Below are 25,851 nucleotides of genomic sequence, written 5' to 3'. Positions count from 1 at the left end.
TGGTTACAGTTCTTAAAGCATAGTTCATTTTGACTATCTGAAGAATATCTTTTATTCTGTCAGTTTTTCTGTCTGGTTTTCCTCTTCTGTAATTGTCATCTAATTGTCATTATAATCGTATTGGAATGATTTTGTGTTTACTGGTAAGACAATCATTCATATTTCGACTGTAGGAACACCAGTTCCCTTAGTTAGATTGTGAAAGATCTAAAGTATATCCAAAGACCTTCTGTTTTGCTCAAGCTTTTAATGTATAGTTCAGTTTTACTAAACCACTTTCATAGTTTCTCAAAGTATGAAGAAATCTTTTTGCAAAACTTACATTACTCTGAACATATCTAATGTTTGGTCTCTTGTCCACCGTAAGCCAGTAGTTCCTCGAATTTCAGTGCTCTCAGAAATCCTCCAGTAGTCTTAAAAATTGCTTAAGTGCATTTTCCCCCAATTCCTTTAAATTTGTCAAGTAGAGGACTTTTATAAATGGTAAGAAAAAAAACACTTCCACCCTTGTATGCAGGCAGAATCTCTTATTTTGACATATGACTGGCAGAAGGATAGTGGGTATGAAAATTCAAGTCACTCTTCACGATTTGTGATTTGCAGCCTCTTGCTTTTAAAGTAGTGCACTGAGAGCTGCTGTCAATATTGGGTCTTGTTGACTTAATTTGAGTAATTTTGCATAGAGCCTGACATACAGTTGGAATCTTATTTCCATTCTTGCAAAAACTTGGAGAACTTTTCAAAATGATTCAGTTTTCCAAAATCTTTGCTTATCATGGCAGCAATGACATTGTATAATCAAGGTGTAATGGCTGTGGCAACTTTTTGATAATTTACTTGAACAGAAGGGTATTTAACCTATTTTAAACACATTGTCTCTTTCATTGTTTCTTGTTGATTTTGAATTGAATGGCTGGCACACAATATACATCTCAGTATATATATTGGAAAGGTTTTTAACTGCCTGTTTTGTTTTTTTTAATTTCATTTAAAGAGTCAGTAAATAATAGATACAAAGAGGCCTGTTGCTACCATCCGTCATGACAAACTATATGCAATTTATGGTGGATTCTAAATCAAATGAGACCTAACGGGCTTTTTTCTTTTTCCCAGATGTACAACAGGGACCCTCCAGTGGTTTAAAAAAAATGAAATCAATAATATGAAGGAGGGCTGGTCTCTCACCAGTAATTGAGTGACGGAGAGCTGCTTGTCAATAAAGTGTGGGGTGTAAGAGAGGATCTTTTTCCACTGTGATCAATGAGATAGAGCAGAGATTAGATCCCTGGATTAGAGTTTCTGTGGAAAGGGGGAAGATGATGTGGGGGAGGGAGGGGCTGTGTCCCGAAGCTGAATGAGAAACGTAACAAGCACACGTGTGCAGTGAGGGAACTGACCGGGCGGCTTCACAGACCCATCTCCCGCAGGGCCTATTCAGACAATTAAAAACCAAAGTACCCCCCGCCTCCCCGCCTTTAAAAAAATCGAACTAGGGCTTTGTTTTGCTTCCAAACTCGGTCAAGTCACTTTTCAGGTTGTGTCTATTGAAGAGAAAGAAGTGCAGTCAAGAAACGCGAAAGCGAACGCAAGACTGAGCTGTGCTTCGTTACCATTTCCAGTGATCTGCTTTGGGAGGCTGCCATATCACTTTTCCAGCAGTTGTGATCGGCAGTTTCCCTCTTGAGGAGTTTCATCTGTGGGCCTTCTCTTCAGTGCTAGCGGCGATGGGTGCTTTTGTATGCTGCTGGGCCAAATGAACAGCCCGAGGTGACTACAGTAGCAGCCTGTGTTTATTTACAAACTAGGCTTGTTATCCTCTACTTTGGCTGCAAAGGATTAGTGTTATCACTGTTGACACCAGATTTATTATTTTTGTCAAAGGTTGAATTATCTGGGAGTCTAGCAAGAAAAAAAAAATTATGGAAAAACATGTTAACTTGCAATGCGCTTTTCTGATTTTTAAATAACAGGTCTGATTTGGCACTCTTAAGAGATTTGGAATTATGCCTAGACTTTAAATACAGCTGTTGCTGTCAAGTAAATTCTTTCTTAAAAGATTGAAAATAATTCATTTGTGTATATGCAGTATTTTGAAGATTATTGATTGGTGAATATTCTTGTGTAGATGTTTTTTATTTATTTATTCATTCACAGAAGGCAGAATTAAATTTTGAAATTTAAAATAAAAATAGTTTCAGGTTGGCTCTAGTTAACACTTTAAATGTACAGATGAGTCTTAGCTTTGTTTTCTGTTGATCATTTTCTGTTTTGTGTTTATCATTTTAAAAATGTTAAACATCTGTTTTTCATCTCTGTGTGGAATAATCACCCAAATTTTGCATTCAACAAGTTATTCAAGACTGATTATGGATCACTGAGTAACCTGCTAAGTAGTTAGCAAGCTGCATACTATTTTCAGCTGTTACTTCTAAAAACCTTTAGCTGGTTGCATTTTGAATTGTTCTTTCAAATCCTCCACTAAATATATATATTTCATTGTCTGTTGGACTGTTGGTCTTTTCACCCTTAAGTATAATAATCATGAGAAACTCAGGGCTTTATCATCACCACTTTGCACAGAGAATTCAGCTGCGTACACGTGCTCAGATGACTAATTTTCCTGCACACAAATGCTGAGTTCGTCTGCCAGGTTGAATGCTGACATTTTTGGGTGTTCTGGTGGGTAGAGTGGTCAGAAGTTCAGAGCTTGAATATGGTTTCTCAGTCTTTTTACAACTGAAATGTTTGCCAGCAGTCTGGTGTGGGGTTTTGAGCCATCAGATGAATAATGGCGAAAGTCATTGGCTCGATGTGTTGGGAAATTCTCCTCTGCCGTGTTTTTTTTTCTAAGCCGCCTTGTTATGTCGGAGCACTCCTCCCAGCTTGGTGCTGTGCGCTCTGTTCCGACCTCACGCTGGCTGAGATATGATTGTCATCAGCGAGCAACAGTGGTTGTGTGTGTGGAAGGGGGTGGGGGCTGAGGACGGTCCATGTAACCACTAATGAGGGCCTTCTGTTTCCCAGCACGGGAGATGTCCTAGGGGGAAGACACCTGTAATTATGGTCACCTTTTGGCAGAATTAAAGTGCTTCTTAAACCTCTACCCTTTGAAGGCATTTTTTATTACCCCCATCTAAGGCCACAGCTTCTAGATTAGAGCCCTTTATTAAAGGAGTATTTACTTTCACTGAACTGAGTAGTAAAAATTGTAAAGGTAATGAGTCTGCCTTTTTATTCACTGACTCCATCTTCCTTCATGTAGACAACCCTATATTAATATCCATCCGTTATCTGAAAGTCGCTTATTCTTCATATTGACCTAAAATCTCTCCTAGAAACACAGGGCACAAGGCAGGACTACACCCTGGATGAGATTCAAGGCACATGCACGCTAGCACTCATATTGTTGGATTTGGAAGAAGTTTTTGGAAATGTTCTCTTTCATCACCAAGTGTTCAGGCTTTTGTATGTGTGTGTTAGTGGTTTGTCTCAGGCTTAGATTAAGCCAAACCATTTAACCAACCCATGAATCACGAGTTCCAAACCCAATTGGAATAGATACAGGCAGCTTCTGGTGAAAAAATTTGATGTCGGTGGGTGGTTTGAAGTTTTAATTTATTTGGTGCCCAAGTCTACTGCTTTGAACTTTTTTTTAAGGCTAGGCGCCTATGTGTTACAAATAACTTTGTGACCATCTTGAATATGGAGACCTCTCCTCCATGTGCCTACTCCTTAGTGCTATAAATAAGCATACCTTAATTTGCCCTGAGCAAACTTGAAGTAAGCCTGTTTTTATGCATCAGCGATGTTTTTGACAGGAATTAAACTAACTTTGCGCTGAATAACTGTACTCCCCGTTACACATTCATATCGAATTTCACCCGTCTCTCAAAGGCCCAAAATGTGCGTTTGGGGGACAGTATCTAGATGTTTACAAAGCCTGAATTGCCTTTTTTGTGATTGATTAGCCAATATTGCAGTAATATGTGTAATCCTAATGAATTAGCAGGTCCCCCCGCAATTAATTAGTGCTGTCTTAGATTTCAGTAGAAAAATGTAATGCTAATCCAACTGCCAGTTATCTCCCTGTTACATATGTACATGTGCAAAGAGTTGTGGACTGTTATGTGTACATATATGCATATCAGAGATACATAAATTAATGCCTTTTCTTGGCAGTACTGTGCTGTGAATTTTGTTAATGATATGCAAATCCTCTGCACATAATTTATGCACCGTTTTTTTTTTCTGTATTCACAGCCTTTACAGATTGATGACAATTTCTGTGGGCAGGATTTTAATCAGCCACTGGGTGGGACTAGCACCATTGAAGGAATACCTTTGTTCGTTGACAAAGACGATGGAATGACTTCTGTGGCGGCCTATGACTACAGAGGGAACACAGTGGCGTTTGCAGGAACGCGGAGTGGCAAAATGAAGAAGGTAGGAACGGTTTGTGTGACCTTGTCTTTTGTTTTACTACAGTTGGAATTCTGGCTTCAGCCTGTGACTGACCTGGCATTCGAGACTGATGCCAAGTCTGGAGCAAGTCAGCAGCAATTATTACAAGCATTTAATTGCTGCAGCCTGAAAAGCAAGTTCCTGGAACCTCAGTAATGTGTTTTCTGCCCCTACGTATTGACCACGTGTGACAGTTTAGTTTCATTGAGACATTCATTATTGCTTTGTCTCTGCAATATAATTAAATAGCACCCTCTTAATGCAACAATTTAATTAATGCTCAGACATATCTTTGCTAAATCTGCCAGAGAGCCCAGTGCTGTTGTGAGTAAAAGCCAAAACGCAAAGTCCTTATCACCTTGTCTGCACTGCCATTTTGCAAAAATTGTGTTTTCACCTCTACAAAAAATAATTTAATTTTTTTTAACCCGTTTTAAGCTCTTACAATTAAGAAATGGTGCTGCCAAAGCTTTATCATTACTACATATTTCTACTAGGGTCACCTGCAAAGTAATGCTCTCAATTTGTTTTTGGTGAATGGTTATTGTGATTGAAAGCAAGTACACAGTAATACGAAAATATGTGTGAAATTGTATGTAGGCTTTTGTTCTTCCTTAGTTTAATTTTGGGTCCACACCTTTGTGCCAACATAGAAACAGTGCCATTATAGTATTGAAAAAGAAAGCTTAATCTTTTTGATATAGCTAACAACAAACTACCATCTTCACATTGTCTGATAGCAAATGGTGCCCCTGTAGAGTCCTTCAGTGGGTCACACAAATGAAAGTCAGAGGGACCAGACTAGAGGTCTGTGGCTCACTGTTGCTTTCTCTAGACAAAAATCATATCTCTGCTTAAAATCTCATCATGACATACTGGCACTTCTATCCCAAGGGTAGAAGCGTGAATTTTTTCCTGCAGTTTTTGAAAACAATCTGGGAAACAGTACACACAGTTATTGCTAGCAAAACGTTTATTTCGATTGTAGCAAAACATTTCTCCTAAATACACAAGACAATTATGGTTGAGGTGACCATTGTAATTTAGTGTGAATATATGATCTATCTCATGCTTGCCTGCACTTGAAGAGTGAAGGTTATTTGTTGATTATAATCAGGCCTCACCATTTTTTCTCAGATCAGTTCTTGTGATAGCGGCACCCTGAATAGTTGAATTGCCTCTACAAATCCACTAAGTTAGAAGCCTGTTGGAACACAGATGATTAAATGAGAGGAGGCTAGTTTGTATCATGTAGTTTGCAAACTAGTAGCTAATACAAGCATCCCATCCAGGCCTTTGTTAAAAAAAGCCTAGGTATCATGTTTCACAACATGGCTGGATTTCATTGTCCCTACTTCCTCAAACACTTGTGTAAAGAAATACCTTCTTTTCTAGGTTGTAAATGTGTCTTCAAATCGTATCAACTAGTGTCCATTAATTCTGATGAAGTCCATATGATTGACTTTGTCAATGTCAACTTTTGTGATTTTGAATACCTGCATTGAGCCCACTTGTAATGTTATCTGTCCAAAACAAAAAAAGATTGTTTTTAGCCTCAGATTCCTAAAGTCCCGGAATGTATGTGGGTTCTCTTCTCTGGACCAATTCCAAGTGTAGTAATATCTTTTTTATAACATGATGCAGTTGTCTGGTTGGTAATCATGAAAGCTTTATACAGTAGACCAAATCATATTTAACGGTTTTAATTTTATGCACACTAATCTGACAAGGCACGTTACAGTACATATCGTTTCTTTAAATCATAGCTGTTGGAGATCAAGTGATTATGAATGTACCAAAAGTTAGGCCTCTGAATAAAAGTCTCTTGCTGTATTGATTTGTAATTAGCTACTTTAGAGCAAAGGGATCTTGAGGAAAGCATGCTCTGCCTTTGACTCTTGCAGATTTTTCTATTTATTGTAGCTATTTGGTATCTTAAATGCTGGATTAATAGATTTCATAGGGCCTGCTAAACACAAAAAGGTGTAAATTGCAGCTTTGAAGAGCTCCTTAATGGGTTTGTGACTTCTGGTGACAGGACACCTGTGATGTGTGTAATCAGCTGAGAATACAGTCTAGGCCTGATGGCTAAAAAGAGATTATTGGATTGGCTAATTAAAAACATTTCAGCCAAGTCGTGGGGGGCTATGATACAGAGCTTCACCTTTTTAAGTTAAAATCAATGTGCTTGATTTACTGATTCCTGTGGCAGGAATAAGGTGATACTGGGAGACAGAGCACCTACAGTATTTATATCAACAATATTTGATTCTTCTCATGTATTTATATCACTGCTTTTGTTAAGGGAACTTGTATCGTCACTTCATCTCTTGTAGAAATTAGACCTTATATCCTTTCGGCTTAATTTCAATTATAGGTGTGTGATTTTTGCCAAACTAGCATACTTGAAAGCTTCTTGTGGGTTTGTGTATAAGGCTTTTTGTATCATAAAACATGGAATTGATCAGGTTTATGTGTAGTAGGGGTTTTCTCAGTGTCCCTCTTGCTGGACGTCATATGATCATTCTATGTTTTGGTGACAGGCATGGGCTTGAAAAGTATCATGGATCATGCTTCTGTGTTTTATCCTCATCTGACAAGTCCAATTAATCATTCTGCAGGGTTTTGGAAGAACTGTAGTTCAGACTTTTGCAGGAAGGGGCTTCTGATTTTTTACTTGAATTTACTTGAATTTTTTACTTGAATCTCACACCTTTCTGTGCATCTGATATCCACGTTGGTGTTAACGGCATGATTCATAAATTGTAGCTGCTCTGTTGCAGGATGTACATGACTGCATATCCAAGTATGTCAGAGGGAACATCGTGCGAGGGTGAATGACATTCACTGTCTTGACTTCACTGCTTCAGTGTTAAACTTGCACATTACATCTCAAGGTGACTTTTTAATAGTGACCAACGCCACAACTGACTTAGTCAGTGCAGTTGGATTGGAGAAGATCATTTGTGTGGTGTTGTGTTTTAATGGGTTCCATTGCAGCATCACAAGTACATATTTCCACACTCCTCCCCCCCGCCTCCCTTCGATGTGAAACCTAGTCGGTTAGACCTTGAAGCACAACCTGACCTGGGCTTTTAGTATTGTGCTAACGCTGCAGGGAAGAGAGATAAGAAATCAATAACTGATTTGAAGTGACACACGATGATTGGCATCACATTTCATTGAGCGTTTGGCTTTTTTTTTTGCTTTCAAACAGCGGGTAGTTTGAAACCGTAAGGTTTTCATGAGGGGAAAGGGGGTGGGGAAAAAAAGACCTTATATCTGCGCCCACATCACTGTCATTCTTGCAAGTTCATTTTTGTTCTTTAACCCAAAATAGTATACGGTGCTTTGCATGTCCATTTCAAGTGCATTTTTGCAACATTTTGCATTTGCATTTTGCATTGTAGGAACTAGTGTACTGTATTTAGGAATAGAAATGTATTTCATTGCATGGCAGTTGTGATCTCTATGGTTTTATGTCATATACACATTGTGTTTATACAGTAGAAAAGCAAATATATAGTTCTGCTTCTTTTTTAGTTCTGCCTATGCGGTTTTTCTTGTACTAAGATCACAAGCCTAAAATGCCTAGAGTCTGGAGCTGGGTTATATAGAAGAATGTGTAATTCATAAAATGTGAAGGTTATGCTAACTTTGCAAAAGAAGTCTTCATCCATGGAATTAATAGAAAATATTTAGCTTGATTCTTTAACCCATTTTAAGAGCCTGAAATTTGTTATTAAAACTGAATGTTCTTTCACTGCTGAATACTTGGGTGGAAGTGTTGGGCTATGTATTACCTTGGTAATTAATACCACTGTTTTATTGGATTTTGTTTAACACTAAGCTCCATTCAGTATCATAATGAAATGTTAAGCTCTAGTCTATTGATGTTGAGCTTTCAGAGGAGATTGTAGCTCATTGTAATTCTTTAAGTCCACTGCAGGGCAAAATGCTTTTATTGATTTATCTTTATGAATATATAATCAAGGTGTAAATCCTGTCTAATGTATAGCTTGGCAAATGAAATACTCTACGATATTGAAGTAGATGCACTGTAGTACTTCCCTGTGGTTCATACACTGTCACTTTTTCTCCGTCTTACTGCATCACTATTAAACCTTTTGTGAAATTTAGTGTGTGGTGAACGTGTGTAAATTTAGGTTTTCCTTCTTGTACTGAATAAGAATATTTTGAATGTGACAGATCAAGTAAAATCTAGGAAGCTGATAAAGGTATATATACCGAGAGGATTAAAAACACGAGTGTTAGAAATAATTAGCATTTTTAATGCCTCTTGGTATATTCATAGGGTGAATTGCACCATTTTCTGAATGCATTTTTTTTTCTTCCTCATTTGGAAGATGCAGCATGCCTTAGAAAAGTTTTTTTCTCCCCATCTGTCATAAAGCACGTATAAAACGGAAATATCTCTTGAACATTTTACTAAAAGGAAGCCGTCTGTCAGGTGCTTCCTTGATTTCAAGGGTGAGTGGAGAAATCTCAGAAAACGTCCCCAGAGATAATAAATTGTGCTGTTTTTTTGGGGGGAATCTACTGGAATTTCTTCTTTCTACAAAGAGAGCAGTATGCTGCTGAGCCTTTCTGATGCAGTGCTGAAAAGGGGTCATGTTCAAAACCCCTACTTAACCCATGCTAAATCTATCCTGTCCTCTGCCTCCTTGAGGGGAACATTCCGACATTGTGCTCCTCCTGAAGTGCACCAGTTGCTTCAGCTATCTCCCTGGCTCTTGTATTTCTCTAAAGGTAAAGGACAAAGCGGTCTAGTTTGAGATTTAATAGTTTTGCGGGAGCTGCGCTACCAGGAGAGCTGCTAATAAGCAGTCTTTATTTCCCTTCAGCATGTCCGTGATATTTGTGTTCCCACTAAAATGAAAGGAGATGATTGAAAAGTGGCATTAACAACCATTGCCCTCTGTTGTGGATGCTAATGTAAACTATTCTGAAGCCATTAATATAATATTTATGAGCCAAGGTAATTATTATTTGGTAGCAATAATAGTAACACCAGTAATAACAGCAACAATAATGCACTAAACAAATCGAAATTATCTTGTCTAGACATCTCAGAGCGCCTTACAATACAGCATACAGTTCCACCCTCTAGAAGTCAACACTTTGTTAAAAGCGACATTAAATGCATCATAACATTGAAAGAAAAAATGCTCGTTTTATCAGATCTAATGGAGCACAGTCTTCAAAGTCCTGTCATTGTCCAGAAATGGCTCAAAACTATGCAGATAATCAGAATATTTCACAATAAGTGTAATTAAACCCATGGGTTACCTTTTCGTAATGTAATGTAATAATGTAAATTCAAGGCTAATAATGAAATCTTGAAAGGTTTAGTCAAGCTTGTGCAGTAATAATTAAGGTCATAGTAAAAACCTTGTAATGGTCAATATGCTAAACAATCCAAGTGTATCAATTTTCTTTTGATTGTACATGAGATATTTCAGTTTTACCTTCACATGAGCTAAGATGCATAGTTTGAGTTGTAGAAATTAGTTTGAATCATAATTGCAAATGTCATTTAAGCTGCTTTCTTATTTTAAATATATCTTAATGATTAAATTGTGTATATAGCCTTGATAGGATCAGGCTAATTATGGCAGCAGTAGATTTAAGCTCTGTTGCAGGCCTCTGGAGTCTGGAACGTTTATGAAATCAAACATTTTTGTTGTAAACCAAAAAAATTCCAACAAAATGTGCTCATTCAGAATGTTTATAAATGGGGCTTCAGAGCTAATGACAATGCAGTGTGAAGCCTTTAAAAGTGATGGACACCCCCAACAACAGAGTGAAAGAGCAGAGTAAACACAGAAAGGTAATAAAACACCTCAGGGGTAAAAGATGAAAAAGAGTGCTGTGGATGGAAGTTTAATCCCTGGCAGGGGTGCAGACTTCTCAAGAGGAGTTTCTGGAGACGGATCACAGAGCTAAGGGAGAATACCAGCCTTTTGTGCTTTAAATCTTCAGTGTGAAAACAACCCCAGACTGCCAGTATTGGCAATTATTTGGTCTCTTGTTAAAAGCAAACACGATGTGGTCATTAAGCGTCTGGATAAGTGTCGAGTTTATCCAGAAGACATTAACTTTTGTTCCGCTAAAGCTTTGGTCAGCAGTACAAGGCTAACCTGTCTCAAACTGCAGTGCAGTAGTTAGCTACTAATGTGGACAGTATGATATGTTGTGAAGGCTCTTTCCCCCCACATATTTTAGCTTGAAAGCTAGTTTCCTCCGCTGTAGGTTTTCAGTTGCAGTCAGCACTTAGTAGACTTTATTTCAACATTGAAAATTAAATCTGAGTGAACTGACAGTGATTGGCCATATGCTGCATTTGAGCATTCTGCTTTGTTTAGACTGCTGCATGAATTGACATTTCATCTGTAATTGTCAGGAAAGGAGTATAGTTATAATGCTGAAAGAATCTTAATAAACTTTATTTCATTTTCACACATTGTTTTAGTCTCTTCGGGAAAGTGTATGCATGCAGTGTGCTGTGGGTCACCTTGGGCACTTCTCCACGTGATGAGCTTGAGTGCCTAGCAGGCTCTGTGCCGGGGGAGAGTTCCCAAAATGGATTTTGCTGAATATGAATCCTTTCTACTTGTGCAGTTTAATCTCTGCAATTTAAATTACCCCTTTTTTCTCCTTTTACACAGTCAGTACTAGGCTGAGCAGAATCTTTTTTCAGCTATGGCTACCTTTATTTTCTCCCAATTATGAAAAGACTAGAAAAAATAATTTGATTACCTTAATATTAACATTACTGTGTTTGTGGACTTCAGTGCTAAAAGCAAAACTGTAGTTCAGATTTTAATTATAAAAAGAGTAAATTATCCTTTGCATAACATAATTATTTAAGTAAAAGAGATAAAACAGCTGACAAATGTTTCGTAATAGACGAACAAGTATAGCCTAACTAGGCAAAAAGTGGAGAAATTCCAGTCTTTGAAGTATGAGTTGTTTTGCTTTTAGAAGAGTCTTAATATTGTAAAAACCGAGGTCCAATTGAAGATATGCAGTCTATCTAGTAGGGCTCTACAATATTCAAAACTGACACTTCTAGCAACGTGAAGACATACGGTCCTAAGTAATGTGCCTGCAATTGTTCTTGTCATGGTTTGCATCCTGACAAGCTTCTAATCTTGTAAGTTTTCAGTCCATTGCATTCTCTCTGAAGATGTCAACTCGCATATGGTAGAGTGTTGTGTGCCAGCGAGGCTTCTGTGGGTCTGACGTCAATCACAAATGCCCCTATGGTCCCAACAACTTGAGGTGCTTTCAGCCCTTCTGAGGTCCAGAGGATGGCATTTCTTTAGCTACTTTGAGTGGCACCACATTGTAGCCTTAAGGACAGCTGCCTTCACCACGCTGCACTAAGTGTGTTGACATTTAACAATTGAACTTCTAACTTATAAGTTTAAAAACTTGTCAGAAGAAAGAATTACAAAGATGTTAGTTGAACAGTTGGGTGAAGCTGTTGGAGTGTCCAATGCTGAATTTCAAAATCATACTGCTTGCTCTTTAAATACATCTTTTAGTAGCAGGTGAGCTCAGGCTCATGAATAGCTTTTTGTTTGTGCTAATTCTTGGAACCGTGCACTGTCAGCTCTTTGCTGTGTGAGTATCAAGTGCCAGGGTGCATGTCGGACACTTCATGCCACTTAACAGTAACCACAGCTGTGAGGCTGGAATAAAATCCCCACCTGATCTGAGTGACAACTGTCTAATCAACTTGTGAAGCAACTGTGTGCAGTCTAGCCCTGTTCCAAAGTTCAGCTGGTGCATTGCGTGAGGAGAGTGCTGTAGCTGTAGGATTCCTCAGCTGTTAGGTGTCCCAGAGGTGTCCTGACTGCAAGTGCTGACAGACCAATCCCGGGTTCATTCTGCATATTGATGTCATGTCCATTTTATTATGTTTATTGCAGAGCTGATTTCTAAATAGCAACAATTCTGTAACTGCTGTATATACACACACACATCTTCTCCTAGATTATACACAAAACCCAGTATGTTCTTGCACTCAGCAGCACAGTGAAGCTATATATAAAGATATATATGCGGTTTAATGGCTATGCAAATGAAACTGACTTCACATGGTTTGAGGGAAACGAGGCTATAGAGGTAGAGAGAGATAAGTGCTGATGGTGTCACTTTGACAGACACATGCACACATTGCTGAATATAAAAGGTTCCCAGGCTTGCAGTGACATCCAGGGTCAGACACTTGTTTTTTATGCCATGTTAATGACTCTTATATCTCATTCAACTGGTCTGCTGAAGTTTTTTTTCATTGTGATTAGTGCCTTCGTTGAAGGCTTTATGCCTATGACTTGATTGGCTTTGGGGTAACCCCTTCTGTTCTGACATCCCAGATACATGCTGTTGTTTTTTTGGAAAGAAAATGGAAAGAAAGACCAAGACTTCCTGTAAGGTAATTGAGTAAAAGAAATACAGAAGCTTAAACACCAAATTATGCGATGTTTATAACGTAACTCCATGGAACAGTGCTTCCCCAGTCTGAACTCCAGCCCTTCCTGCCAAAATGTATTCTGTAAATAGGTGGTAATTCCCATTGCACTGGGTATTGTTGTACATAAACTCTGTATAAAACCTTGGTGTTAATGGAGATTCAGGAATTAGGAGAACTTACTTAAGTGTAATCTTCCTTGAACTGAGGAGAAAATCTGTATTACTTATTGTCAGGGCCCTCTTCCTTGGGTAGAAGAAATCTACCCAAAGAATGATTTTGAAGTCTTTCTCTGCATATTCAGTAGTGTAAAACCCAGAACAAAACGGCACTTAATGGAATTAACTAGGATTTTTGTTTTATTTTATTGTTTTGGTGGGCAGAACAGCTTTGCATTTCTCCATCAACACAAAACCCAAAACAGTAGACTTATTTCCTATTTCATCTACAGAGGCCATATGCTTCCTGAATAATACTTTCCCTTTGTTGTACATTTACCATATGGGGTTGTACCCATTCTAGCTTGTTTTGGTATTAGAACGTTCACAAGAAAATAAGCATGGACTTTAAGACATCCAGCCTGCTGGTTTCACTGCCTCACTGGAAGTGTAAAGTTTGTCTAAGTTACATATAGGGGGTATTGTAAATTTATTTGAGTATGCTGTAAAGATCTTAAATGAGTAGGTTTTGGAATTGAGCACTAGCTATTGTATAAAGAAATCATCACTAATGCTATTTCTCAATTGAACTGGTAAAGTGCTCTTAAACCATTTTCCATGTGAAATGTTTTTAAATGTGTTTATGGCCAGCATTGCAACTACAAGTTGCAGTTTTTTAGCAAAGTTATCCTTTTTACAAAATGTTACGTTTTGGAGTCATTTTGTAGACAAGAGACAAAGTTTTCTAATGACATGGCTTATTTTCTAAAAACAACTTTACAATCAGACAGTAGTTTAAATCATGAGAGCTACCATGTTATTTCTGAAATCTTTTTTTTTTATTTATCCCTAATAGTCTATTGAGTCTGCTGTCCTCCAACTATCCTTGTGTTACTGTTGCCTACAATTGAATTGGAGTACTTTAGCTGGGAAAGTTGACTGTTTAGAGTTTTTCACATTTCATTAAATTGTAAATGCTTTTTAGCCACAACCTCTTGTTGTACATTATGCTGTTAAAATTTCTGAGGACCCAGTGTTAAGTTACCATTTCAGTTATGAAGGGAGGACAAACTGTGCTGATTTTCTTTATATATCACAGGTGTCTGTTAGTCGGCCCTGACCGTCTACATACAATGTTCAGCTGTCAAAACTCAATGCCACATAGCAGCCTTTTACAACTTGAAGCGTAGCTGTTTTAAGACATACATTGTTTTCTAGTTATGACATATATTTTAATTCCCTAAAAGCCACTGCAAACCTTCTGTCTCATGAACTGTCTTTGACTGCTCAACTACTCTTATGTATCACCCCTAATAGCACCTACAGGACAAAATGCAGGAGGTTTGACAATGTTTCACAGTGAAGAACATAAGAAAATCAAGTAGCAATATGGTTCGCCTTGCTAATTCAGTTGTAATTCTCCAACCTATTTCAGGATCTCAACTGTTTTTTGAAGGACAAAAAGGTTTCAGTAACATGGCTATGTAGTATGTTCATTGCATCAATTGCTATTTGCAGGAACAAACCCCTGCTTTGTTCAGTCCTGTATTTCATTAGCTTTTAAGTCCTTTTTTCTTTGCTTTATTGTTAAGATCAAAGTCGTTCTTGGGGTTGATGCTTTTGGAATTTTTCCCAAACATTTAACACTTAAATGAATTTATCACCACTGTTCAAGGCTAAAGAGATTAAGTTCCTTTTTTGCTTCTTTGGTCTTTCACCCATATATTGGAATAGCTTATTTTCAGTTATGTCTTCATTTCAGTTTTGCATCTTCAGGACAAACCTGAAAATAGTCTGAATTCTACTTTTGGTCTAATTTTGTTTTTGAACTAACAGCTAGAAATACTGTCTAAAGCCACATTTCATGGTACTTTTTGAATATTGTTATGGCACCTACCATTATTTCAGGTACTTTTTAAAATATTTCATACAATTTGTAACTTAAGAGGTGTCCTGTCTCTTTCTAAGATTTACTGTATGTAATGCAAGTGTTTAACTTAAATCCAATTCAGATTTTAATCGGTAGGAGCTGCTGTGCTTATCCAGTGTATGGTGTAGAGACGTATTCAAAATGTAATAAAGTAAAGCACACTCATGCTCAAATAGCCCCAAGAGGAATGTTTTGAACTCTAAAAGGAATACCATTTTGACCTGAAGATCTTTATTTAATTTCAAGCAGTAAAAAAAAACGAGAAGGAAAATTCAGTTGCGGGTTGGGGGTTGGGTAGGGGGAATGACAAACTAGGTGTTGCATCTTCACGAAGATGCAGCGATTCTCTGGTTCATGCCATGTTGTTCTCTGGGCCTTTCTTCCCTCCCCCTCAGCTGAGACACCAGGGCTGGAGCTCGGCCTGCTCCCCTCAGCTGTGGGGCGGTGGAGTGTGCTCGCTAGACAGCAGCTGGGCGGATAACTCCAGCTGACTCCCCCACTCTGTCCCAGCCAGTCCAGCCCACTCGGGCCCCTCGACAAGACCAGGCACAGCTGTGGGGAAGAACATAAAAGAGAGGCTCTGCCTGCTTAGATTTTCTAATTACTTAATAAATGCTGGAGTGTCAAAGCTCCCTTGAAGAAGAAAAAAAAGAACCTAACATCACGAGAGAGGAAGTCTGCAAACTTCATGAATTAAATCGGATGCACGGGTTTCCATTAAGCATGTTTTCTGATTATAGGCCATAGACATTGTAGGGGGGGGGAGCTGATATTCTCTTGGTTCTGCTCTGGCATGTGCCAAGCTTGTGGCAGCCTAAGATCTTCAGTGAAATGGCATTGACGAATATTGTATTTGGTTTTTTTTTGTTAAATAGTATGAATTCAATTTAGTTTCCTTTTAATTTCTCACTATTTTCATAACTCACATTCTCAGCTATTCCATTCCTATCTTGACATCAACAGGCCTGTCACTCTGTTTCCAAAATCCTGCAGTTTGACTTTCATTCTTAAGATGTTTTAATTTATTGTCATTTCTTTTACCTGCAAACTCTTGAATTTGTAAGACCCAAGTCAATAGGATTTGAGAAGCCGTTCCCTGGAGTTCCTCTGTGACTCCTCTATACCCTGTTTTAGAGATTGTTGGTAAGATACTGTAAGTAGCATTATATTGAGATTTAACTTGGAGACAGGACTTGGGATGGCAGATCACATATAACCGTGGCAGGAAACTCATTATACCTTGTGGGACGGGAAGTTTTCTAATATGATCCAACCATGGCCAGATGATTTCCATCAGCTGAAGTGATAGGGTGAAGTGTAGCATTTGTCTATGGCTGTATTCTCATTGAAAAGATTGTCACCAGCATCGCCTTTGTCTGCACATCAAGTGCCACCGCAAGGCTCTGCAAGAAGTTCTATTAGCATTTTGCAAGATAACATTAATCTACTTTCAGAATCCTTTTTGTGTGACCGTACTTGGAGTATAAACCTCTGATTATCTCTCTGGTCTCAGGCTGTTACTGTTCCATTTTATTTTAGAAGCTTAAGCTTGGCTTGCAATGAAGCTAATTCAAGGCTTTGCTCAAATCTGGGAGATCTGTTGGGTGCCACGCAAGCACTGTTTATGCACATCTCTGTGGGCTCCTGATTAGCAAGCAGTCATTAAAACACCTAAGGTACTTGGCAATCAATCTTTAAAGATCTTCAAGCACGATGTGAAAGTGTCACAGTGGCAAGCTACTTGAGTTTAGTGTCGATCCCTCTTTTATGTAATTCTTTAGCTGCGTTTTCTTAACCTTTTCCAAAGGTTTTATATGTTTGGTGAAAATAGCACTGATTTATAGTGTAATTATTATAGCATTAGAAAATACTCAAATTACCTGAAATCTAATTTTGGGTGGGATTTTTGTGGGAAGACATTCGGCTGAAGTTTGATTTTTGTTTATTAGTTTTTATTCCCTATTGCAGAGCAGAAATCTATAACCAGAGCTAATGTAATTCTTCCATCTGTCAAAAAACAAATGGAGCCAGAACTTATTGTACCTAGATAGGCAATAAATTACATTTGATAGTTTCAAAGAATCTCTCAACAACATTTTGTAATGTGAACTTAAAGAAAAGGTGTTAAAAAAACAAGCCTGCAATCTTCTTAGATCAGTGATGCATGGAAATGGTCTGTGTTTCTTACGCGACTTTAGCGTACTGGTTTCTCCTTAATTAAACTGTACAGCAGCTTGGCACGTTCCCTGACAGGCCCCCAGCGAGAGATGCATGTTCAGACAACGCCCCTGCCCCCATCTCCTGGAGCATCCAGCAGCTGGTGTGGGACCATGTCAGAGTTTTCTGTAATCTCCCACCAAGCTACTGTACACACAGCCAGAGAGGGTTCTGGACAGGAGGGGGGGGGGGTCCGAACAGTTGCTCATAGAGGACACGCCAAAACTGACTCTCTATACAGATCGCTCTATATAATCGCACACAAAAGTGAACGTCCGCCTTTTTTGAAAGCTCGAAACGTGTTGCTACAAAGCAGCTCACGTTAGCTGATGCTGCAGAGGTGTGTAGCTACATCGACACCATCATTGCTGCGATGATACAAAAACCAAATCACTTTACCCCTTTTAGGACCTTTTGAATTGGCTCTCGGAAAACATGACCAAGAGCTTTTTTTTTTCCCCCAACAAAAACTTTTGTCAAACATTTTGATGGTTTTCAGCTGTTTACACTGTTTGGATGTTTGGTTTATTTGTGTTTCTGCAAAGTGGGGCCGAAGAGTTATTGTCTTAGAATGCTGAATGAAGAGGTTTTTTATTTACTTGATTCGTGATTCATCAAATTGTTTGACTCTTCCAACATAGTGCTGTTGATTGCCGTTTTATGTGGCTTTTAGCCATGGTGCACACTTCAATTGTACCTCTTTCTTAATCTCCAGCTGAATACTGATGGTTTCAAAAAACGAATGTGATGTTTGTTTAAACTTCTTTGTGGAGCGACTGCATAGTGCAGGTGTCTTGAACTTGTAGCGCATTTGGCCTCCGCGGGATTAGTGTTCTGATGCCTGTCAACATAATGTGACCCTGTATAAAGAAATAGGATTGGCGCACTGCTGTTGACCATCTGAGCAAAAACACGAGTTGTTTTGGCTTTGAAAGCACAGAAGGGACATTGTGCAGTGGGTTCTCTTTAGGAGGGGAGGACTGAGGGAGGGGTTGAAGAGTTGGGCTAAGATGCATCAAAAGTTCTCTTGAGAAACAAGAATGTTGTGAATTTTTTTCTGGTTGTCGCAGATCTTATGGTCTGACTCTTTAGCACCATTTTCTTATTTGCTTGTTGTTAGAAATGTGAACTAAATTAACACAAAAAAGGGCTTTTTTCATTGCTTTTTTTCTCTTCTGTCACGATTTATTAAGTGGGTTGAGCTGTAAATGTTAAGAGCAGATCCGTATGACTTCCAGTTTTGTAAGTGTCAGGTTCCTGAGGGGTATCATCTGCAGTGCCGATCAATTAAAACAGAAATATAAATTGTTCCTGCATCTAAAGTATTAATTTTTCTTAGCATTTTCTTAGAGTTTCGCACTCTAGCATTTTTTTCCTCTTTCCAATCGAGTTACATCACGTTTTGATTTTTGTGCAAGTGTTACACCTGCTGTACAAATTATGTAAAGCACTTAACTTAGTTCTGTTAATATTTGTCCCTGTAGAGCCATAATATAGCCATCCAGAGTGAATTTTAACATTGTTGTTATGGGTTTTACTTGACAGGAAAAACAGATTGACAGAGTGCTGTGTGCTACAGTTAATACCCGTGAATTGCATTAAGAGTAAGCAGCTCAGATTCGGGGCTTTTCTGAGACTTATTTAGAAACAGATCAACAAGCAAATCATGACTTGTGATCTTTTGATTTATAACGAGCATCAAAAAGAAACTTATCATGCCGTGATTATTTTCAGAATAATTTTGATTTATCATTCACGATTGTGATGCACTCAGGTGACTTTGTTGCATAAGCACTAAGTCATTAGTGAGAGTTGGTTGCCCACAGGTAATGTGATTCAACATGCTGAACATCAAGATTAGCAGAAATCAAGAAAAAGACAGAAATTAACCTGTATGTCCCATATACAACGTTTTGTCATTGTGGACTCATCAGTAGGGATGTTTATCGATGAGGTAAGGATTTGTATAGACCCCCCTATTCAAAGAGTGTAGTGTAGACCTTCAGAACAATATGCTAATTGTTGTGTACTGTACAACCAGCAAATTGATGAGGAATGTGATGTCCAGACAGAAGAGTGTTATTGCTGCAGGATTTGTGGTGGTTGACAGCACTTCACAAACTGAGACCATACTGTTAAAGGAAGGAGACATTTGTGTGTGTTTTTAAACAGCCTCTGTTAGAAATATCAAAATTCTGGTATTGCTTGATATAGGTACAGGAGTTTAGGGTTTAGAACATGTGCTGAAATGTGCTGAAAAAAAAGGATTTCTGCAGCATTGTACCCATATACCCCATATAGAATCTTCTAGGTATAAGTTACTGCCCCTGTAAAATTCTTGCCCACCAAAAGCACCATCAAGAATAGCTGCCTTATATAAGCTCTCTGACATAGGTTCTCTAAAAATGTGTTTGAAAGGCTGTTCCCCCTGGCTGACACAATTTGTGGCCCATGACTTCTCAATAGTGGGAAATAAGTTACATTTTCTTTTGCGAGTTCCTTTTTATAGCATCTTTGTCTTGGCAAAAGCTTCTTCTAATGAGACTTCAGTGTGGTATGGTTCATTATATATAGCTGAAATTAGTCTGAGAATGCCTTTTTAAGTGATAGCTTTTTAAAAAAAATGAAAAACATTTTTGAGTGTCCAATTAAGAGCAGGAAATTATTCTTAGGAAGAGCTTAGTAAGTTGCCATCTAAAGCTAGATGAATGCTCTGTGGTTTAAACTAAGTGTGAAGTTCCATAGTGTTGAGTGGAGTTGTCATACGAAATGAAAATCAAAGTCTTTCTAAATGAAGAATACTTATGAAGTGGGTCGCGTACCATATTCTTGCAGAGACTGAATCGATTCGTATCAACTATGGTTAAATTCCTTTGTCAGCTGTTTTGGAATGGAGAGAGTGTGCGAGTGTGCTCATTAAAAGTGTTGGAATTGCTTCAAAAATATTCCTGGCTAAGACAGTAAAGGGCGTTCTTTAGTGTTTGGGGAGAAGACTGGAAAGTTGAAGAAGGCTTATTTGTCACCAGATAACAGGGGTGGAATTAAGACTGGCATTTAAATGCAGTTTGAGTCATGCAAGGCTTTACAGTCTCCGGGTGCATTGTACACACTGTGTGGATGAAGCAGAGTATTACTTATTTTAAATTCCGTTTTAACTCTAGCTTAACTGTACTATGAACTGTAACATACACAAGGTTATGGTAATTTTGCAGCTGTCATTTTTACTGTCAGGACAACAAAAGAGAGCAGCCTTCAAGCTAAAAGTGCCTCGTTCTTCTTAAAAGATGATTCATTTCTGCATTAATTGATCATGAGAGTTGAACAACTGTTATGTTAGACGTGATTTTTATGGTGTGATTTATCTTGTTGTTTAGTTGTGAGATGTAGATATGTTGGCTTTACAGTTCATTCAGTAGTATGTGGTTTATAATTAGCTCCATAGATTGTTAAAATACATATTTTCCTCCCATCTGGTAATGTAACGTTTTTAATATAATTTAGTTATGCAGAGACCATCAATCACTGCAGCTTACAAGAAAACTGAATACGCAAGCATCTCAGGCTTGCCCAAGGCTCATATTCCACTGGAACCCTGTGGTGCAGTACAAAAAGTGACTGCTGCTCTGAAGGGAGCTCAGTCTAGATCATCGTTGAAAATTATTTCTGGCTGTAAGATGAAGAGCAAAGAAAGGTCCTGAAGAGGAAGCTGTGAGGGAAGTAAACTAGAGTAAAAACCTAACATGAGAGTGAATAATGAAGGCCCCTGACATGCCATACCTCTAGTTGATAGAACAGAATTAAGTTTTCTTTCAATGCAAGTGAGTAGAGGCCGTGTTACAGAATTCACTTGGTCCATGGTCCAGGGAAATTTAAATTAAATGGGGATTTGAGCCATTTCAGCGTTCGTGAGCTGTGCCTTTATAAGCCACTTGGTGCTGGATATTTTAAGATTTTGCTGCATAGGCAGTTGATTAAAGTAAAAATAATATATTTATTTCCTGCTTTGGCTGTTTTTTTTTCTCAAGAAGCTACAGCTCTTAAAACTAAGTCAATTACCATGCTATAGCTAGAATATAAGAAAATAATAATGCTTATTTCATAACATGTAAAATTCATGTGTAACAGTAAATGTGTTACTTGTATCCCAGTGTTGCATACAGCGTAAAAGTACTCAGAATTTCAAAGTCAGTTGCTTTGAAAATGAAGTTAACCAGAAGTAGCTTGCTGGTTTACTACTGCTTAGGAGCACAGTCTTCTCATGACTCGTATAATTAAATGATTAACAGGCTGAGCCGCTGGCAAATTTCAGCTGCAGTGTGATAGGAGAGAAAGCAGGAGCAAGGCAGAATAAGATAATGCAGTGATTCAAATAAGTGCCTTGTGAAACTTGTTTTCTTTCTGGCATGAAGGTTTTCCTTTTCTTCGCATTGTTTTATCCATCCTCAGGAGCAGCAGTCATATTCTTATCCCATAATGAGACACAGGGGCTGCAATCATTGATGATCTCATGTACATAAACAGTAATGTGTACCTCTGGAATTTTTTCACTTTTGGCTTTCCAATGAATTGTGGGAAGTGGAAGTTACTCTCTGTGAATCATTGCTGGTGGACAATGCAGCTTTAAACAGCCTCCAGACCACTGTCCAGGAAAGTTAAAAACGGTTTCCTCCTTTATACTGAAGTGTTTTCCTGTGAGAGTTTAGTACGTGACCAAAGCGTTTTCTAAATAAGTTTCCCAGTGCAGTGCAAAGGTTTTACATGGTTGAAGTCTAAACTGCATAGTAGTTTTGTTGCATTTATTGGATAAACACAGATTTTATTTATGGGTGTCTGCTTTAACACTTTTCCTAGGGTTTAAAACTGACAAGCAGAAGTCCTTGTTATACAGGACAAGGTCTTAGCAAGGTCTTGTGGCATTTAAGAAAATGGACTTGTTATGGATGTCAAAAATGATGTATGAATTTGTAAAACTTACAATGAGGAGAAAAAAGGTATGGATGGGAGAGTTTATCTTAATGTATACACCTCCCGTGAAATGTCTGATTACACCATAGTTCAGTAGAACCAGATAAGACACTAAATATCTTTGCTGAACAGTAATTACAACGGCTGTGCAAAGGAAGCAACAGTGTTATTGATTATAGATATAGTCACTTCCATCAGCTGCAAAGTATTCCTATGAGAACATAAACACATATTAGTCATATTCCAGGTCCCCAACTGGCATTACTAATGAGGAAGTTAAGATTATGATGAGGGCGTTCATGAATCTCTCAACTGTTGTTGTATGTCTGAAGCTGTGAAAAAAATGGCTGTCCTTTGATGTAACATTTTTCTTCTGCTGAAGTATTGGCTGGACGCCCATGCTAATTTCCCAGCAAATACTGTGCAAGTAAATAGGTAAGTTTTAAAAATATCGAATATGATCGCAGTCTGGAGGCACAAATGTCTCCAGAGACTCAGATTTGAATGTGTTCCAGCTCTATTTACGAAGCTCACACTTCAATATATCAGCTTTGACGGTTACAGATATTGTTAGGATATTTTGGAATCTTCTACCTCTTGAGCCATTTAAAGAGGTACAGCTGTTCTTTGAACTAAAATATAGCTTATGGCTTTTCTTGTTTTTTTGGAACTCCTAAAGTGTGCCTTAGAACTCCAATATTTGTTTTGTAACCCTGACATTCTGGTGTAATGATTGATATGTCTGCCTTAAGATGTCAGTGAAAAAGAGGCACATTTTTAAACCATGTAATAGCAGCTGGAAAATATGGCTCTCCCTGATGACATAGCAAGAACCACAAAGTTCATGTTGTGTGGAGGTAGAGGAATTCCTGAAGGAGACAAGATACTGGCCCCAGCAATTTCAGTGGATATTAAACAATTGTGTACAGTCCCTTTAGAAATTTTGGTTATTGTCAGGCAATAACGTAATCAAGCAAGTTGGCACCAGCAAGTTCTTTACTTTTGGGGCCTAACCTGCACTCAGAGAATTGGTGTCTACAGCTTGAGCCACTCAGATACACTGTGATGTTTTTTTTTTTCATACAAGAATGAGCAAGCGTTCTCAACAGGCAAAGATTAAATTGTTGTTGAGTAGTAGTGAAATAGAGCTTTTTATTTTTAAGCCTCAGAGAGCTGTCTAAAAACAAACATGGAATGCAGAAATAAAAAGAAAAGATGAAAAAGCACAACAAATATACTCCGTTAAGCCAAGCAAAACTAAATTATACATTAAATGCTGAAGTGAAAAAAATAAATCTAACATGTTGAGTTGCAGACACTGTGTGTATTTGGGCATTGGGTACTGCAGATGTGGTGCTATACAGGAGAGGGCTCTCAATCATTAAGTGGAGCTTGGTCTTCCAAAGATTAAGAAGGTGTAAGACAGCAGATATTGGATATCACTAGAGCTGCACTCATACTTATGATAAACTGGAGTTAGACCATCCAGTTCCTTACATGTGAGCAGGTAAACCTTCACACCAAAATTCGCAAGTAGTAAATGTACTTTTCATGGGCATGACCCAGTAAATTTAGGTCCTTGGTAGAAACCCCTTTAAATGAGGTCTTATAGTAGTCTGATCTTGATGAAATAGACGTGAATCACAGTTTTAGCGGCAGACAGAGTCTCAACTGATCAGTGTTCCACAGATGGGGAAAATTATACTTTTGAGTGTTTCCTAAAATGTACATCAGATTACAGTAGGGTTTCCCCCAAACCAAAGTTTTTCCACAGTCAATGACGAGTCCACACCAACAGCAACAGAGTAGTCTCCATTTTGAGCTGAACCTCAAGAATTATCATAGTTTCTCGAAGTTCTGAGAATTGTTTGCATGCGTTCTTGGTCTAAACAATGACATTCACTTCTTGTCTCTTGCTTTGCATCTCACAGCGTTCTATAATTTTATCCTGGCTTTCTCCTTTGACAGTTTTCACAAATTATAGGCTTCATGACAAAAGGAAATAATCTCTTCTTCCTTTTACAAAAAATAATTTAGCCTTGTTAAATAGCTTGTATAATCCAGCTTCATTATAATATAGGCTTTCTGAGCACAGTGCTTTGTGAGTTGTAACTGTAATGAAGGCATAGTTAAAAGGATTTAGTATGCTTGAAATAGAAGCCAAAAGATGTCCCTGTGTCAGAGGTCTGCTGATTATCACAAACCTTCTGTGATGAGAATGAGGTGTATTCCATTCCTCATTAAAATATATCTGCTGCTAACTAAAAACCAGACCAGGCTGTAGCTTCAAAGGGGCCTTAAATTGTTGTCCATACTGTAACTTCCCAGGGTCTGCAAAGCACAGAAGTACTCGGTCTTGTTCAGTCTTTCCTTTCAAGTCTTTTTAATGACACAAAACGCATGGGATTACTGCATTGGTTCAACTCTCCTAGTCCTGTACTCAAGTTTGCTTTTTATTTTGTGTAAGGTAACCTACATATCTAGAAAAAACCCCGGCTTATTATATTTTTTCCGACATTTCCTCTAGATGTTAAACAGTGCTGATTCAGCTACCTTTTCTCCCATCTTGGAATAATGAGAATGATGTATAATTTCAGGACTACAAAGTCTTATCTAAAGCTGGATAAGTGAGTTATTCAGAATCTGAGATGCATATTAGTTTCCTTTGAATTTCATCTACTGTATCCTAAAACAATCTAATGTAAGAAATTGATAAGCTGTCAGTGACTGACGGTTAAAATATTCTTTGGAAGATCGACTGACCTTTTTTTTCTCTAAGATTTGCTAAAGTCATTACCAACTGCAGCTTTCAAGATCTTAATTGGGTGCTGTAGCTTTTATAGGGTGACCTCAGGAGGATCATTTGAAAGCCTTTCTTATTGGAGACCCGAGCAAGCCTCTTGTGCCTCCTGTTTCGGAAATCTTTCCTATGGGTCTGCAGCAACACAGATCAGAACTGCAACTAAACTCCACACTGGAGCATTCGTCACACTGAACAAGACCTCTCTTCCTTCCTTCAGCTGCCTTACTCATTTTCTCTGTGGTGCATACCTTGGCAGAACTTACCTTCTGTGAATTGTTCTTAACATTTATGGACAATGGAATAAGTTGAATCACGTGCTGGTGTCTTTTTTTTTAAGGAGATTTGAATAATTATCAATGTGTCTTCAATAACTCATTAGATGTTTTTCTGATATAGGGTCAGAACTTCGTGGATCTTTACTATTGGAAAAGTAAGGGAAAAATACTGACCCAGAAAACATGCAGTAACTGTCTGCCTAAAGCATTTTATGTTAAATAAGATTGTGCTGTCAGAATATAATTTTAGTCTGAAACTATATTTTTACAAAAGTAGTGTTTTGTAAATAAACAGTTTTGTGGGGTTTTTTGTAATGTACGTTTGTGTGACTTCAGATTTTTTTACAACGTACATATGAACTAAGTAGTTGCAGAGTAAAAAAAAAAAAGAAGGTTCTCACTCATGAAGGCATGGAACACCTTGCAAGTTTTCCTTTTCTTTTTATTGTTTGTTTCTCTTTTCACAGTCACTTTCACCTGTGATGCAGTATGCCACCTTTTTAATTGTGTAAAGGGTTGCAGGGGCTTGGCTGCTTAATGTG

General features: G+C 38.1%; 1 protein-coding gene across 2 annotated transcripts in view; it reads left to right on the top strand.

The window, feature by feature from the left end:
* plxna1a (plexin A1a) overlaps window positions 1–25,851 on the top strand; it is a 273,955-nt gene that overhangs the window by 52,047 nt on the left and 196,057 nt on the right. For both annotated transcript variants that reach the window (XM_088916177.1, XM_088916178.1), the window contains exon 3: window positions 4,261–4,443. In XM_088916177.1, coding sequence (XP_088772303.1) covers window positions 4,261–4,443 — 183 coding nt within the window. The remainder of the gene's footprint in view (window positions 1–4,260; window positions 4,444–25,851) is intronic.

Source organism: Atractosteus spatula, chromosome 5 (assembly GCF_055471065.1).
Source record: "Atractosteus spatula isolate fAtrSpa1 chromosome 5, fAtrSpa1.hap1, whole genome shotgun sequence".
NCBI classification, from domain to species: domain Eukaryota; kingdom Metazoa; phylum Chordata; class Actinopteri; order Semionotiformes; family Lepisosteidae; genus Atractosteus; species Atractosteus spatula.
This window is presented reverse-complemented; position numbering and strand designations above follow the sequence as displayed.